This window comes from Mustelus asterias, chromosome 20 (assembly GCF_964213995.1).
Source record: "Mustelus asterias chromosome 20, sMusAst1.hap1.1, whole genome shotgun sequence".
Lineage (NCBI taxonomy): Eukaryota > Metazoa > Chordata > Chondrichthyes > Carcharhiniformes > Triakidae > Mustelus > Mustelus asterias.
This window is the reverse complement of record NC_135820.1, coordinates 159,945-174,237: the sequence shown is the minus strand read 5'-3', so window position 1 is coordinate 174,237 and position 14,293 is coordinate 159,945. Positions and strand designations below refer to the sequence as shown.

At 47.1% G+C, this 14,293-nt stretch overlaps 1 protein-coding gene across 1 annotated transcript in view; it reads right to left on the bottom strand.

Annotated features, from left to right (window-relative positions):
* LOC144508366 (sialic acid-binding Ig-like lectin 13) overlaps window positions 1–14,293 on the bottom strand; it is a 94,967-nt gene that overhangs the window by 23,957 nt on the left and 56,717 nt on the right. Inside the window, exon 3 of the mRNA XM_078236220.1 lies at window positions 6,438–6,806. Coding sequence (XP_078092346.1) covers window positions 6,438–6,806 — 369 coding nt within the window. The remainder of the gene's footprint in view (window positions 1–6,437; window positions 6,807–14,293) is intronic.

The window sequence follows — 14,293 nt, the reverse complement described above, 5'->3', positions numbered from 1 at the left end:
GAGGGGCACCAATATCCTGGGAGGGAAATTTGCTACGGCTCTTCGGGGGGGTTTAAACTAATTTGTCAGGGGAGTGGGAAAAGGAGTTGCAGTCCAGAAGTCAGTGTTGAGTGTAGTGAGGTACTGAGGAGGGTATCAAGGTCGCAGGAGTGTACCGGCAGGCAGGAAGGTGGGTTGAAGTGTGTCTACTTCAATACAAGGAGCATCCGTAATAAGGTAGGTGAACTTGGAGCGTGGATTGGTACTTGGGACTACGATGTTGTGGCCATTACGGAGACATGATGAGAACAGGGACAGGAATGGTTGTTGGACGTTCCGGGGTATAGATGTTTCAGTAAAAGTAGGGAAGGTGGTAAAAGAGGTGGAGGAGTAGCATTGTTAGTCAAGGATAGTTTAACGGCTGCAGAAAGGCAGCTCGAGGGGGATCTGCTTACTGAGGTAATATGGGCTGAAGTTAGAAATAGGAAAGGAGCAGTCACGTTGTTAGGAGTTTTCTATAGGCCCCCAAATAGTAATAGAGATGTGGAGGAAGAAATTGCAAAGCAGATTATGGATAGGTGTGGAAGTCACAGGGTAGTTGTGATGGGTGACTTTAACTTTCCAAATATTGATTGGAACCTTTATAGGTCAAATAGTTCGGATGGGGCAGTTTTTGTACAGTGTGTGCAGGAGGGTTTCCTGACACAATATGTGGATAGGCCAACAAGAGGTGGGGCCACATTGGACTTGGTACTGGGTAATGAACCGGGCCAAGTGTTAGATTTGTTTGTGGGAGAGCACTTTGGAGATAGTGACCACAATTCGGTGTCTTTCATTATTGCAATGGAGAGGGATAGGGCCATATGGCAGGGCAAGGTTTATAATTGGGGGAGGGGTAATTATGATGCGATTAGGCAGGAATTAGGGAGCATAAGATGGGAACAGAAACTGTCAGGGAAAGGTACAAATGAAAAGTGGAGTTTGTTCAAGGAACAAATACTGCGTGTCCTTGATAGGTATGTCCCTGTCAAGCAGAGAGGAAATGTGAGGGAACCATGGTTCACAAAAGAGGTTGAATGTCTTGTCAAGAGGAAAAAGGAAGCGTGTGTAAGGATGAGAAAACAAGGTTCAGTTGGGTCGCTTGAGGGGTACAATGTAGCAAGGAATGAGCTAAAAGAAGGGCTTAGGAGAGCTAGGAGGGGGCATGAGAAGTCCTTGGCGGTCGGATCAAGGAAAACCTCAAGGCTTTTGACTCTTATGTGAGAAATAAAAGAATGACCAGGGTGAGGTTAGGGCTGGTCAAGGACAGTAGTGGGAACTTGTTCATGGAGTCAGAAGAGATAGGAGAGCTGATGAATGAATACTTTTCTTCAGTGTTCACCAAGGAGAGGGGCCATGTTTTTGAGGATGAGTGTGAGATACAGGCTGATAGGCTGGAGGAGGTAGATGTTCTGAGGGAAGATGTATTAGCAATTTTGAAAAACCTGAGGGTCGATAAGTCCCCTGGGCCAGATGGGATATATCCTAGGATTCTTTGGGAGGCAAGGGATGAGATTGCAGAGCCTTTGGCTTTGATCTTTGGGTCCTCACTGTCCACTGTCTCACTCGGCCAGAGGACTGGAGAGTGGTGAATGTTGTTCCTCTGTTCAAGAAAGGAAATAGGAATGAACCTGGAAATTATAGGCCAGTTAGTCTTACTTCGGTGGTCGGTAAGTTAATGGTCCTGAGGGATAGGGTTTATGACCATTTGGAAAGATGTAGCTTAATCCGGGATAGTCAACACGGATTCGTGAAGGGTAAGTCTTGGCTCACAAATTTGATTGAATTCTTTGAGGAGGTAACTAAGTGTGTAGATGAAGGTAGAGCAGTTGATGTCGTATACATGGATTTTAGTAAGGCATTTGATAAGGTTCCCCATGGTCGGCTCAAGAAGAAAGTAAGGAGGTATGGGATAGAAGGAAATTTGGCTGATTGGATAAGTAACTGGCTATCCCATAGAAGACAGAGGGTGGTGTTGGATGGAAAATTTTCAGACTGGAGACCAGTTACCAGCAGTGTACCACAGGGATCAGTGCTGGGTCCTCTGCTCTTTGTGATTTTTATCAACGGCTTGGAGGAGGGGGCTGAAGGGTGAGTCAGTAAATTTGCTGATGACACCAAGATTGGTGGAGTAGTGGATGAGGTGGATGGCTGTTGGAGGCTGCAGAGAGACATTGATAGGATGCAGAGCTGGGCCAAAAAATGGCAGATGGAGTTTAACCCTGATAAGTGCGAGGTGATTCATTTTGGTAGGACTAATTTGAATGTGGATTACAGGGCAACTGCAGGGTTCTGAGTAATGTGGAGGAACAGAGAGATCTTGGGGTTCATATCCACAGATCTCTGAAGGTTGCCACTCAAGTGGATAGAGCCGTGAAGAAGGCCTATAGTTTGTTAGCGTTTATTAACAGGAGGTTTGAGTTTAAGAGCCGTGGGGTTATGCTGCAACTGTACAGGACCTTGGTGAGACCACATTTGGAATATTGTGTTCAGTTCTGGTCACCTCACTATGAGAAGGATGTGGAAGCATTGGAAAGAGTGCAAAGGAGATTTACCAGGATGCTACCTGGTTTGGAGGGTAGGTCTTATGAGGAAAGGTTGAGGGAGCTAGGGCTTTTCTCTTTAGAGCGGAGGAGGATGAGAGGCGACTTAATAGAGGTTTATAAGATAATGAGGGGGATAGATAGAGTGGACGTTCAGAGACTATTTCCTTGGGTGGATGTAGCTGTTGCTAGGGGGCATAACTATAAGGTTCATGGTGGGAGATATAGGAGGGATGTCCGAGGTAGGTTCTTTACTCAGAGAGTGGTTGGGGTGTGGAATGGACTGCCTGCTGTGATAGTGGAGTCGGACACTTTAGGAACTTTCAAGCGGTTATTGGATAGGCACATGGAGCACACCAGGATGATAGGGAGTGGGACAGCTTGATCTTGGTTTCGGACAAAGCTCGGCACAACATCGAGGGCCGAAGGGCCTGTACTGTGCTGTACTGTTCTATGTTCTATACTTTATCATGTTTAAGTGTTTTGATCGGTAAAAGGTGGGCTAATTAATTTGGTTATATTTTAACTGTGTTCTTAAATAAAGTTTGTTTTGATAAAAGCTTCCTAGTGAGTCAATTAAATCATACCTGGAGTGAAACACCCTAATGCTAAAATCAAAAGGAGAAGTTGGGGTCTAACTTCATAAATACCTTAGAGTTTCTGATCTGGCCCCGAACACTCTGAATATGTCTCTAAAAATCTGTTTGAATGTTCTGCTGTTTCTTGTAGCAAGGAGCCAATAAGGCCACTGTATCTTCTGACTGTGCATCAGTGTCTATTCACAGTTCCAAATAAGAGCTTGTGGTAATTTAGTTAGTCATCTTCCAACTGTATTTGCAAATTGACACTTTTGCAAAGAAGGTGTCAATAAAGTTTAATTTGTGCGCTAGCAGAACCCACAGTGAGAAAATTTCAAAAATATTATCTTTGCTCTCTTTGTGCACGGTGGCACAGTGGTTAGCACTGCTGCCTCACAACGCCAGGAACCCAGGTCAGGTCACTGTCTGTGTGGAGTTTGCACGTTATCCCTGTGTCTGCGTGGGTTTCCTCTGGGGGCTCCGGTTTTCTCCCATAGTTCAGAGGTGTGTAGGTTAGATGGATTGGCCATGCTAACTTGTCCCTTAGTGTCAGAGGAATTAGCAGGGTTAATACGCGGAGTTACAGGGATAGGGACTGGGATTGTTGTCAGTGCAGGCTCAATGGGCCGAATGGCCCCCTTCTGTACTGTAGGAATTCTATGAAACTGATTTAATTCACAAAATCGTATCATAACTCCGAGAACCCATCTTTAATTACAGTTTTATTTATTGGGAAATGTGGGTTCTCCCCAAAAAAATTCTAAGTTTCCAAGGTGCAGGATAATGGGAGTAAATCCCACTGTTTTTTTTAGCATGATTTCCAGAATGAATGTCCGACATTCTGATCACACAGCATGATTCACTCTGGAAATCTGTGGGCGAGACCTATTCCTGCCCAAGAGGCCGGCAGCATAGCGCTGAGTGGGCAACTGTGCATGTGCCAATCTGTCAGCGCGGAGATCTGCGCAAGCGCAGTTGTCCCCCATTGCCGGCATCCAGATCGCTGGATAGCCCAATTGCTGGCCTTCCGATGCCCCCTCCGACCCCCTGATCGCTGGCCTCCCAGACCTCCCCGGGCCAGCCCCTAAGTTTCCCCCACTCCCACCGTGACAGTCCGGAACCCTCCTCGACAATCCCGACACACACCCTCGCCCCCCCCCGATGGCCAGCCCCGATCACTGGCCTCCCTCCCTCCCCCACCGATCCCTATGCAGATTGGCAGCGGGTCTCACCCCACCATGCCCTGCCTCATGCCCAATGGGCAGTGCTAAGGTGCCCCCTGGGCATTGGCACTTTGCCCCTTGGGCTGTGCCAGGGATCACAGGCTGGTATTGCCAAGGTGCCAATGTGCAGGAGGCACCCTCCTCGCTGTCCACCCGTTGGGGGGGGTTCCGATTTCTCTCCCTTCGCTCCAGTGGAGTTGGGCCTCCAGCTCCCCAAAAGTGGGGAGCTACCTTATATGCCGCTGGAGTGAACCATTCTGGTGGGGGAGGGGAGATGCTCGATGTCATTTCCATAATATCTGTGTTTCCCCGCTGATTTCCAATGCAGATGTGACGCTGCTGGAAACCCGGCACAGGGAGATGCTAGCGGGACGGGACGCCCAGTGCAGACCCCACGCATTGGGCGCCGCTGAAATCTCCAGGGGGAGAATCATCCCCATGACTTTTCACTGTGTACCAATACACATGACAATAATAAATCAAACCAAATAATTTGCTAATTTCAGTGTCTGTCATTGAGATTCATACACTTTCACCCAGAGTCCCTTGAATTGACAATAATAGGGTGGAGGAATAGTTCCACCTTGGACAGCACCAGCTCATCACTTCCTCAAAAATCACTTCCACAGTTAAAATCAACTCTGTCCATGGCAGGAAAGAAATAGTTCAAAACCACCATCCCTAACCCAGGAGCAAAAACAGATGATCAGGTTATTTATCTCATTGCTGTTTGTGGGATAAAGCGACACACAGATTTGTTGCTACGTCTCAAACACTGAATACATTCCTAAATATTTCATTGTTTTTCAATTGATTTGGGATGTGTTGAGGTGGTGAAATGTATTGCAGAAATGTGAGGGGGCAATATTACCAAACAAATTCTAACAAACGTGAAAATGGGAGAGAATTGCTTCCATTTTTCAGTCGAGCTCCCAGTCGCAATCGTACAGCACATAGAAAATACATTAGGCAAAATGTGATTCTCGCCAGTAAGGGGGGTGGGCGGGGAAGCTGGTGCTGAACTCTGAGGGCACCATTGTGCATGCACTGGCAGATCTATCACTTCCCCCCATTCCCCGATCCCCCCGCCCCACCACCTGCCAATCGACGCCCTGGATGATCGGTGTACTGGCCGATTGCCACCCCTGACCGCCCCCCCCCCCCCCCCCCCCCCCGCCCCCCCCACCACCAAGCGCCGTCCCAGTCAATTTCCAAACCCCCTCCCCCCCATGCAGAGTACATCGCCCCTATTGACCTCCCCCCTTGCCTCCGCCCATGACCCTGCCCCTGTCATGGGCCTGTCCCCTTCAAGCCCTGCTCCTTTAAGGCTTTATCCTCTCTCCTTAAGCTCCGCCCACTCGGCACTACCTGGTGCCTGGTGGACAGTGCCAGGTTCCCAGTGGGTATTGCCAGATTGCCAGACTGGCACTGCCCAAAGGACACTGAACACCCCTGCCCCAGCCACCCAGGGGCCCTCAATGGCCTCCCGTTCCACCAGCGACCCTGTTGGTGGGGACCATGGGTGATCCTCGCCAGTGAGAACCACCACCGATGAGCAAGAAAAGACAAATGAGCCCGGAAAATTGCGTCCAGGACTCAATAATAACATTTAAATTAACAAGTTAATATTTAAATCAGCCTCACTCCCTTCCCAGGCGCAAGGCTAATATAGCTGACAAAATGGAGCCGGTAACACCACGAGAGGCAGGCTAGAAACCGGACGCAGGCCCAATTGTCCGACTCTCGCCCAATCTTACTGGCCCACCACGCCGATCGATCAGTGTGACGAGTCAGTAAGATTACCCCGAGTCTTTCTTTTGTCAATATGTAAAACTTTTAAACAGGATTAGAAAGAACCATCGAAGCACATAACCTGATAACCTTGATGGACACAATAAATATATTTCATCATTGATACTAAAGTGAGTATTAGAGGTTGCTTTAGGACTGAACTGTAAGCTATCACCAGGTTATTGATAATCAGACACTGGGTTATAATAAGCTGTGTTTTGTGTTAATTTGTAAATGTCACAGTTTGAATGTGAATTGTTGAGTAATTATAACACAGCACTTACCAGAAACGCGAAGCCGGGTTACTGGGTAATAGTTATGGCTGGGGCCGGTGTCAAACTCTATTCTGAAAAAATAAGGTCCAGCATCTCCCCGTGTGACGTTGTTTATAATCAGGGAACAGTCGCCATCTTTCAGGTCTCCAGACAGCCGGGTCCGATGGCGGAATTGTTGCAACTCGTGATTGTGATCCTTGGAGTGAAAGGCTAGGGGAGCCCAGGGAATCTGTTTCTCAGCATAAAACCAGACTCCATCTCGCGTCTGTTTTTCCAAATGTGATGGATAACTGTAATGACATGGGATCTGTACACATGAACCTTCCTGTGCTGTCACCTTTCGTGGAGTGTTCCTTTTCCACTCTTGTGACAGTCCAACTGGGGAGAGAAATATCAACATTTAATACTGGATGGATTGTAGATCCACTAGATTCAATATCCAGCCCACCTACCCTCCCCTCCCCCCGCCTCCCGTCACTGGTGCACAGTGGCCACAGTGTGGACCATCTACAGGACACATAAGGAACTACCCAAGGTTTCACAATGGATGAAAGAGAATCCTGGACACAGGAGTGGACAAGTTCATTCTGCATTAACTCATGGTCCTCAGGACCCTTCATTGTCAAAGGAATCTCTTTGGGTCCTCATTGTCTGAGGAACCTCTTGGATCCTCATTGTCTGAGGAATCTCTTTGGATTCACATTGTCTGAAGAATCTCTTGGATCCTCAATGTTTAAGGAATCTCTTTGGATTCACATTGTCTGAAGTAGATGATCAAAGTGTTCAAAAACCACGAGGGGCTCTGGGAAAGAGTAGAGAGGAAGAAACTGTTCTCATTGGTAGAGTTATCAAGAACCAGAGGGATGCAGATCAAAGGTGAAGGAGGTGACGGCAGCACGGGGAGAGACTTTTTCACCCAGCGAGTGGTTAGGATCAGGAATCCACTGTCTAAGAGCATGGGAAAGGCAGATTCAATTAAAGATTTCAAAAGAGAATTGGATCAGAATGTGCAGGGGAATGAGAAGGCGGAGGGGGAGAGTGGGGCTGGGTGAGTTGCTTTTTCAGAGAGCTAGCACAGAGACAGTGGGCCGAATAGTGTCTTGATGTAACCATTCTGACGATCCACTTGAATGAGAATAATTCTCCACATCTTCCCTTAACTGTAAGTGCAACCACCACTGAGCAGGTGGACTACGTTTTACTCTGCACAGCGATTTGCTGTGATCTGGAAGGTGCTGCCTGAAAGGGCAGTGGAGGCAGATTCAATCGGAACTTAAAGGAATTGGATAAATACTTGAAAAAAACATTCACAGCTCCATGGGGGAAAGAGCAGGGTGGAATGGGAATAATTGGAAAGCTCTTTCAAAGATTTTAAAATCTATAAAAATCCAGTAACTGTTACCACTCAAGGCAGTTATGTCTCTTGGGGATGTTTCTAAGGTAAACCAGCAGCTTACTTTTCAAATCAGGCTTTTTTAACAGAAATTACTCACTGACAGTTAAACCCAAGAATGATGGGTCAAATGGCCTCCTTCAGCACTGCATCATTCTATGCTTTTATATTGGCAGGAACATATTGGCATCATGAAAATATCAGGGAAACCCAATAAATCAGAATATTTTCTGTTATTAATGTTCTGGTTATATATTGTAAAACTGTGGGGGAAATGTAACCTAATTAAGTCAGGGACAGAGTGATTGTGAATGGAAATAGTTCATTTGATATTTGGCTGAAAGTGTCTACACTGCAAAAGATGTCTACCAAAGGCAAGTTAGTAACAATGGGGGACAGAATAGATTTGAGGTTGTTAAGGTTTCAAAGGAAGAGATACAAGGTGTGAAAAAGCAATGCGAAGAAGAGATGCACAGAGTGAGTTTACTTCACTTTTAAAATCCAAAAGCTAAAATCAAGAGATCAAGGTAATTAAGTCTGAGGGAGTGCAGTTCTAAAGAAGTTAGGTCAAATAAGACCATAAGACCATAAGACATAGGAGCGGAAGTAAGGCCATTCGGCCCATCGAGTCCACTCCACCATTCAATCATGGTTGATTTCAACTCCATTTACCCGCTCTCTCCCCATAGCCCTTAATTCCTCGAGAAATCAAGAATTTATCAATTTCTGTCTTGAAGACGCTCAACGTCTCGGCCTCCACAGCCCTCTGTGGCAATGAATTCCACAGACCCACCACTCTCTGGCTGAAGAAATTTCTCCTCATCTCTGTTCTAAAGTGACTCCCTTTTATTCTAAGGCTGTGCCCCCGCGTCCTAGTCTCCCCTGTTAATGGAAACAACTTCCCTACGTCCATCCTATCTAAGCCGTTCATTATCTTGTAAGTTTCTATCAGATCTCCCCTCAACCTCCTAAACTCCAATGAATATAATCCCACGATCCTCAGACGTTCATCGTATGTCAGGCCTACCATTCCTGGGATCATCCGTGTGAATCTCCGCTGGACCCGCTCCAGTGCCAGTATGTCCTTCCTGAGGTGTGGGGCCCAAAATTGCTCACAGTACTCCAAATGGGGCCTAACCAGTGCTTTATAAAGCCTCAGAAGTACATCCCTGCTTTTGTATTCCAAGCCTCTTGAGATAAATGACAACATAGATAGATAGAATGCAAGACTGGGCGGAGAAGTGGCAGATGGACTTCAACCCGGATAAGTGTGTGGTGATCCATTTTGGCAGATCCAATGGGATGGAGCAGCAGTATAAAATGAAGGGTACCATTCTTAGCAGTGTAGAGGATCAGAAGGACCTTGGGGTCCGGGTCCATAGGACTCTTAAATCGGCCTCGCAGGTGGAGGATGCGGTCAAGAAGGCGTATGGCGTACTAGCCTTCATTAATCGAGGGATTGAGTTTAGGAGTCGGGAGATAATGCTGCAGCTTTATAGGACCCTGGTTAGACCCCACTTGGAGTACTGCGCGCAGTTCTGGTCACCTCATTACAGGAAAGATGTTGAAGCCATTGAAAGGGTGCAGAGGAGATTTACAAGGATGTTGCCTGGATTGGGGGGCATGCCTTATGAGGATAGGTTGAGGGAGCTTGGTCTCTTCTCCCTGGAGAGACGAAGGATGAGAGGTGACCTGATAGAGGTTTACAAGATGTTGAGGGGTCTGGATAGGGTGGACTCTCAGAGGCTATTTCCAAGGGCTGAAATGGTTGCTACGAGAGGACACAGGTTTAAGGTGCTGGGGGGTAGGTACAGGGGGGATGTCAGGGGTAAGTTTTTCACTCAGAGGGTGGTGGGTGAGTGGAATCGGCTGACGTCGGTGGTGGTGGAGGCAAACTCGTTGGGGTCTTTTAAGAGACTTCTGGATGAGTACATGGGATTTAATGGGATTGAGGGCTATAGATAGGCCTAGAGGTGGGGATGTGATCGGCGCAACTTGTGGGCCGAAGGGCCTGTTTGTGCTGTGACTTTCTATGTTCTATGTTCTATTACATTTGCTTTCTTAATTACGGACTCAACCTGCAAGTTTACCTTTAGAGAATCCTGGACTAGGACTCCCAAGTCCCTTTGCACTTTAGCATTATGAATTTTGTCACCGTTTAGAAAATAGTCCATGCCTCTATTCTTTTTTCCAAAGTGTACGACCTCGCACTTGCCCACGTTGAATTTCATCAGCCACTTCTTGGACCACTCTCCTAAACTGTCTAAATCTTTCTGCAGCCTCCCCACCTCCTCAATACTACCTGCCCCTCCACCTATCTTTGTATCATCGGCAAACTTGGCCAGAATGCTCCCAGTCCCGTCATCTAGATCGTTAATATATAAAGAGAACAGCTGTGGCCCCAACACTGAACCCTGCGGGACACCACTTGTCACCGGTTGCCATTCTGAGAAAGAACCTTTTATCCCAACTCTCTGCCTTCTGTCTGACAGCCAATCGTCAATCCATGTTAGTACCTTGCCTCGAATACCATGGGCCCTTATTTTACTCAGCAGTCTCCCGTGAGGCACCTTGTCAAAGGCCTTTTGGAAGTCAAGATAGATAACATCCATTGGCTCTCCTTGGTCTAACCTATTTGTTATCTCTTCAAAGAACTCTAACAGGTTTGTCAGGCACGACCTCCCCTTACTAAATCCATGCTGACTTGTCTTAATCCGACCCTGCACTTCCAAGAATTTAGAAATCTCATCCTTAACGATGGATTCTAGAATTTTGCCAACAACTGAGGTTAGGCTAATTGGCCTATAATTTTCCATCTTTTTTCTTGTTCCCTTCTTGAACAGTGGGGTTACAACAGCGATTTTCCAATCCTCTGGGACTTTCCCTGACTCCAGTGACTTTTGAAAGATCATAACTAACGCCTCCACTATTTCTTCAGCTATCTCCTTTAGAACTCTAGGATGTAGCCCATCTGGGCCCGGAGATTTATCAATTTTCAGACCTTTTAGTTTCTCTAGCACTTTCTCCTTTGTGATGGCAACCATATTCAACTCTGCCCCCTGACTTTCCTGAATTGTTGGGATATTACTCATGTCTTCTACTGTGAAGACTGACGCAAAGTACTTATTAAGTTCCTCAGCTATTTCCTTGTCTCCCATCACTAGATTACCAGCGTCATTTTGGAGCGGCCCAATGTCTACTTTTGCCTCCCGTTTGTTTTTAATGTATTTAAAGAAACTTTTACTATCATTCCTAATGTTACTGGCTAGCCTACCTTCATATTTGATCCTCTCCTTCCTTATTTCTCTCTTTGTTATCCTCTGTTTGTTTTTATAGCCTTCCCAATCTTCTGACTTCCCACTACTCTTTGCCACATTATAGGCTCTCTCTTTTGCCTTGATGCATTCCCTGACTTCCTTTGTCAGCCATGGCTGCCTAATCCCCCCTCTGATAACCTTTCTTTTGTTTGGGATGAACCTCTGCACTGTGTCCTCAATTACTCCCAGAAACTCCTGCCATTGCTGTTCTACTGTCTTTCCCATTAGGCTCTGCTTCCAGTCGATTTTTGTCAGTTCCTCCCTCATGCGCCTGTAATTACCTTTATTTAACTGTAGAACCTTCACATCTGATTCTGCCTTCCTTCTTTCAAATTGCAGACTGAATTCTACCATATTATGATCACTGCTTCCTAAGTGTTCCCTTACTTTAAGATCTTTTATCACGTCTGGCTCATTACATAACACTAAGTCCAGAATAGCCTGTTCCCTCGTGGGCTCCATCACAAGCTGTTCCAAAAAGCCATCCTGTAAACATTCAATGAATTCCCTTTCTTTGGGTCCACTGGCAACATTATTTACCCAGTCCACCTGCATATTGAAATCCCCCATGATCACTGTGACCTTGCCTTTCTGACATGCCCTTTCTATTTCGTGGTGCATTTTGTGCCCCTGGTCCTGACCACTGTCAGGAGGCCTGTACATAACTCCCATTATGGTTTTTTTGCCTTTGTGGTTCCTCAACTCTACCCACACAGACTCCACATCGTCTGACCCTATGTCGTTTAGTGCTATTGATTTAATTTCATTTCTAATTAACAAGGCAACCCCGCCCCCTCTACCCACCCCTCTGTCTTTTCGATAGGTTGTGAATCCCTGGATGTTTAACTGCCAGTCCTGAACCCCCTGCAACCACGTCTCTGTGATGCCTACCACATCATACCTGCCAGTCACAATCTGGGCCACAAGCTCATCTATCTTGTTCCGGACACTGCGGGCATTTAAATATAGCACCTTTAATTCCCTATTGACCGTCCCTTTTTGTTTTCGTAGTGTGGTGGACCTTGGTCTACTGAGCCTTTCCAGACACTGTGTCATATTTTGTGAGATGGGGACTATCGTAACCTCTCCTGAGTGCTGTCTTTTCATGATTTTTTGTAATCCTAAGCAGCTACGCTTCCCACTGATTCCTTCACCTCTTGGTTCCCTGACTTTCCCTTCCCCCCCAATCTCTAGTAAGGGAAAGATCAAAGGGGAAAAAACTTAAACCTCTGCAGAGGGCTGTTTTGTAGACCTCCCCGAACAAAAAGGAACTCACAGTGAGTAGTTTCTGCGGAGAAAGCCTGATTTGAAAAGCAAGCTGCTGGTTTACCTCAGAAGCAACCCCAACAGACATAGCTGCCTTATGCGGTAACAGTTACTGGAATTTTATAAATCTTAAAATCTACAAGGTGTTGTGCAGCAGTCTGGGGCAAGTTAGTTCTGAAGGTAGTTAAGATTATTTGCAACCCTTTAAATTGGTGATACTGTGGATGGGATTTTCCAGCTCTTCCCGCTAGTGAGATCTTCTAGTCGTGTCGAAGGTGGCACTGGGGATGGATTCCCTGGTGGCAGGGTGAGCGAGCCGTGCAAAATAACATAAACTTGGGCGGAACTGGAAGACCCCTCTGGCGACCAATGGCGAGGACCTCCGGGGGGAGTTCGCAGATGAGCAGACAGCTCATGAAGCGGCACCAATTTTTCATATGGGCATCAGGGAAGGCCACACGTGGATCAGGGAAAAGGCCACAGGGCTAAGGCGCAAAGTTCCTCGGAGATGAGCGGCAAATGTCTTGATGATGAGGGGCAAAGGCCTTGGGGCGACAGAAGGGAGATTCAGGGTGAGGGTGGATGACTCTGGCCCTTTGGGGAGAAGATTAGGGGGCAGTGGGAGAAAGACTCCAGGCCAAAGGGGGAAGACCGTCAAGTGTTAAAATCACAGTTCCTGAGGCTGCCTTCTGCTCCTGGGCCATACGCCACAATGAGAAACGTGGGCCGGTGGGTGGCCAGTCATCAGGGGCTGATGGATGCACTCACATTTTGTGGGAGGGGGAATGGGGGTGGGGGGGGGGCAGTCTGCAGGCTTATTACTGACAAGTGTAAGTCTAATAATGAGTTGTGTCAGTAATTAACATTCTGTTGCAGCTCAGATCATTCAGCTACAACTCAATTAGCAAGCCGATTGTCTAACTACTCATCCAATTATGCCCACTACAGCAGAACTGATTTGTGTGAGTGCCACTGATTGCTGCACAGCAGTTAACTTGTGCTCCGCTGACCTCCACATTGAGTGAGTGCTATCGTGCAGTGAGTGCTGCACCTTGTTCAACTGTGCAGGTACATACATCTCCTTGAACCATTTTGAAAGGCACACTGCCTGAGGAGAACCCTCTGAATGTTAAAAGGTGCACTGAGGTGCATTTTGACGGATGCCCCTGATGACCCGTTGGGCACAAGCTTTGGAGTGAAGCTTGAGACAAGCCTGCACCTGAGATGAGAGCTCAGGATGCAGTAGAGTGGCCAAAGTTGTGGTCCCTCTGTCAAGTTGCCTGGAGCAAAGTTGACCTGGAGGGACATCCACTGCCTGAGGCTTTGAAAGTCACCGCTTCTCTCAACTTTTATGTGTCTGGTTCCTTCCTGGGCTCCATGAGTGACTTTTGTGACATCCCATAAGCCTCTGCAGAGAAGTGTATCCAGGAGGTGAAGAACTTTGTGAGGGCACACAACTTTGTCCATTTTGACTCGGATTAGGCAGGAACATTGAGAGTCACCCAGATGCCTGGGTTTCCACAAGTGCCGGGTGCCATCAACTGCACTCACACGGCTCTCAGATCCCCATGGCTTCAAGGAGTGCAGTGTGAACCGCAAGGGCTTCCGCTCCGAATGTTCAGCTGATCGCACACAATCAATCCTCCAGATGTGTGCTCTGTTCTCTGGGAAGAACATATACACCCTGAGCTGATCTAAGATCCCTGGCATGTTTGAGAGTCTACGTCAGCTGCAGGGTTGACTCTTCAGGGACAAGGGATCCCCACTGAGGATGTAGCGAATGACGCCTATGCTGAGGTCGCAGAGTGCAGCTGAGACTAGATACAATGAGGTGGAACACAGACCATAGGGATAATGAAGAGCTAGTTCCAGTGCCTGGAGCAGCTTGG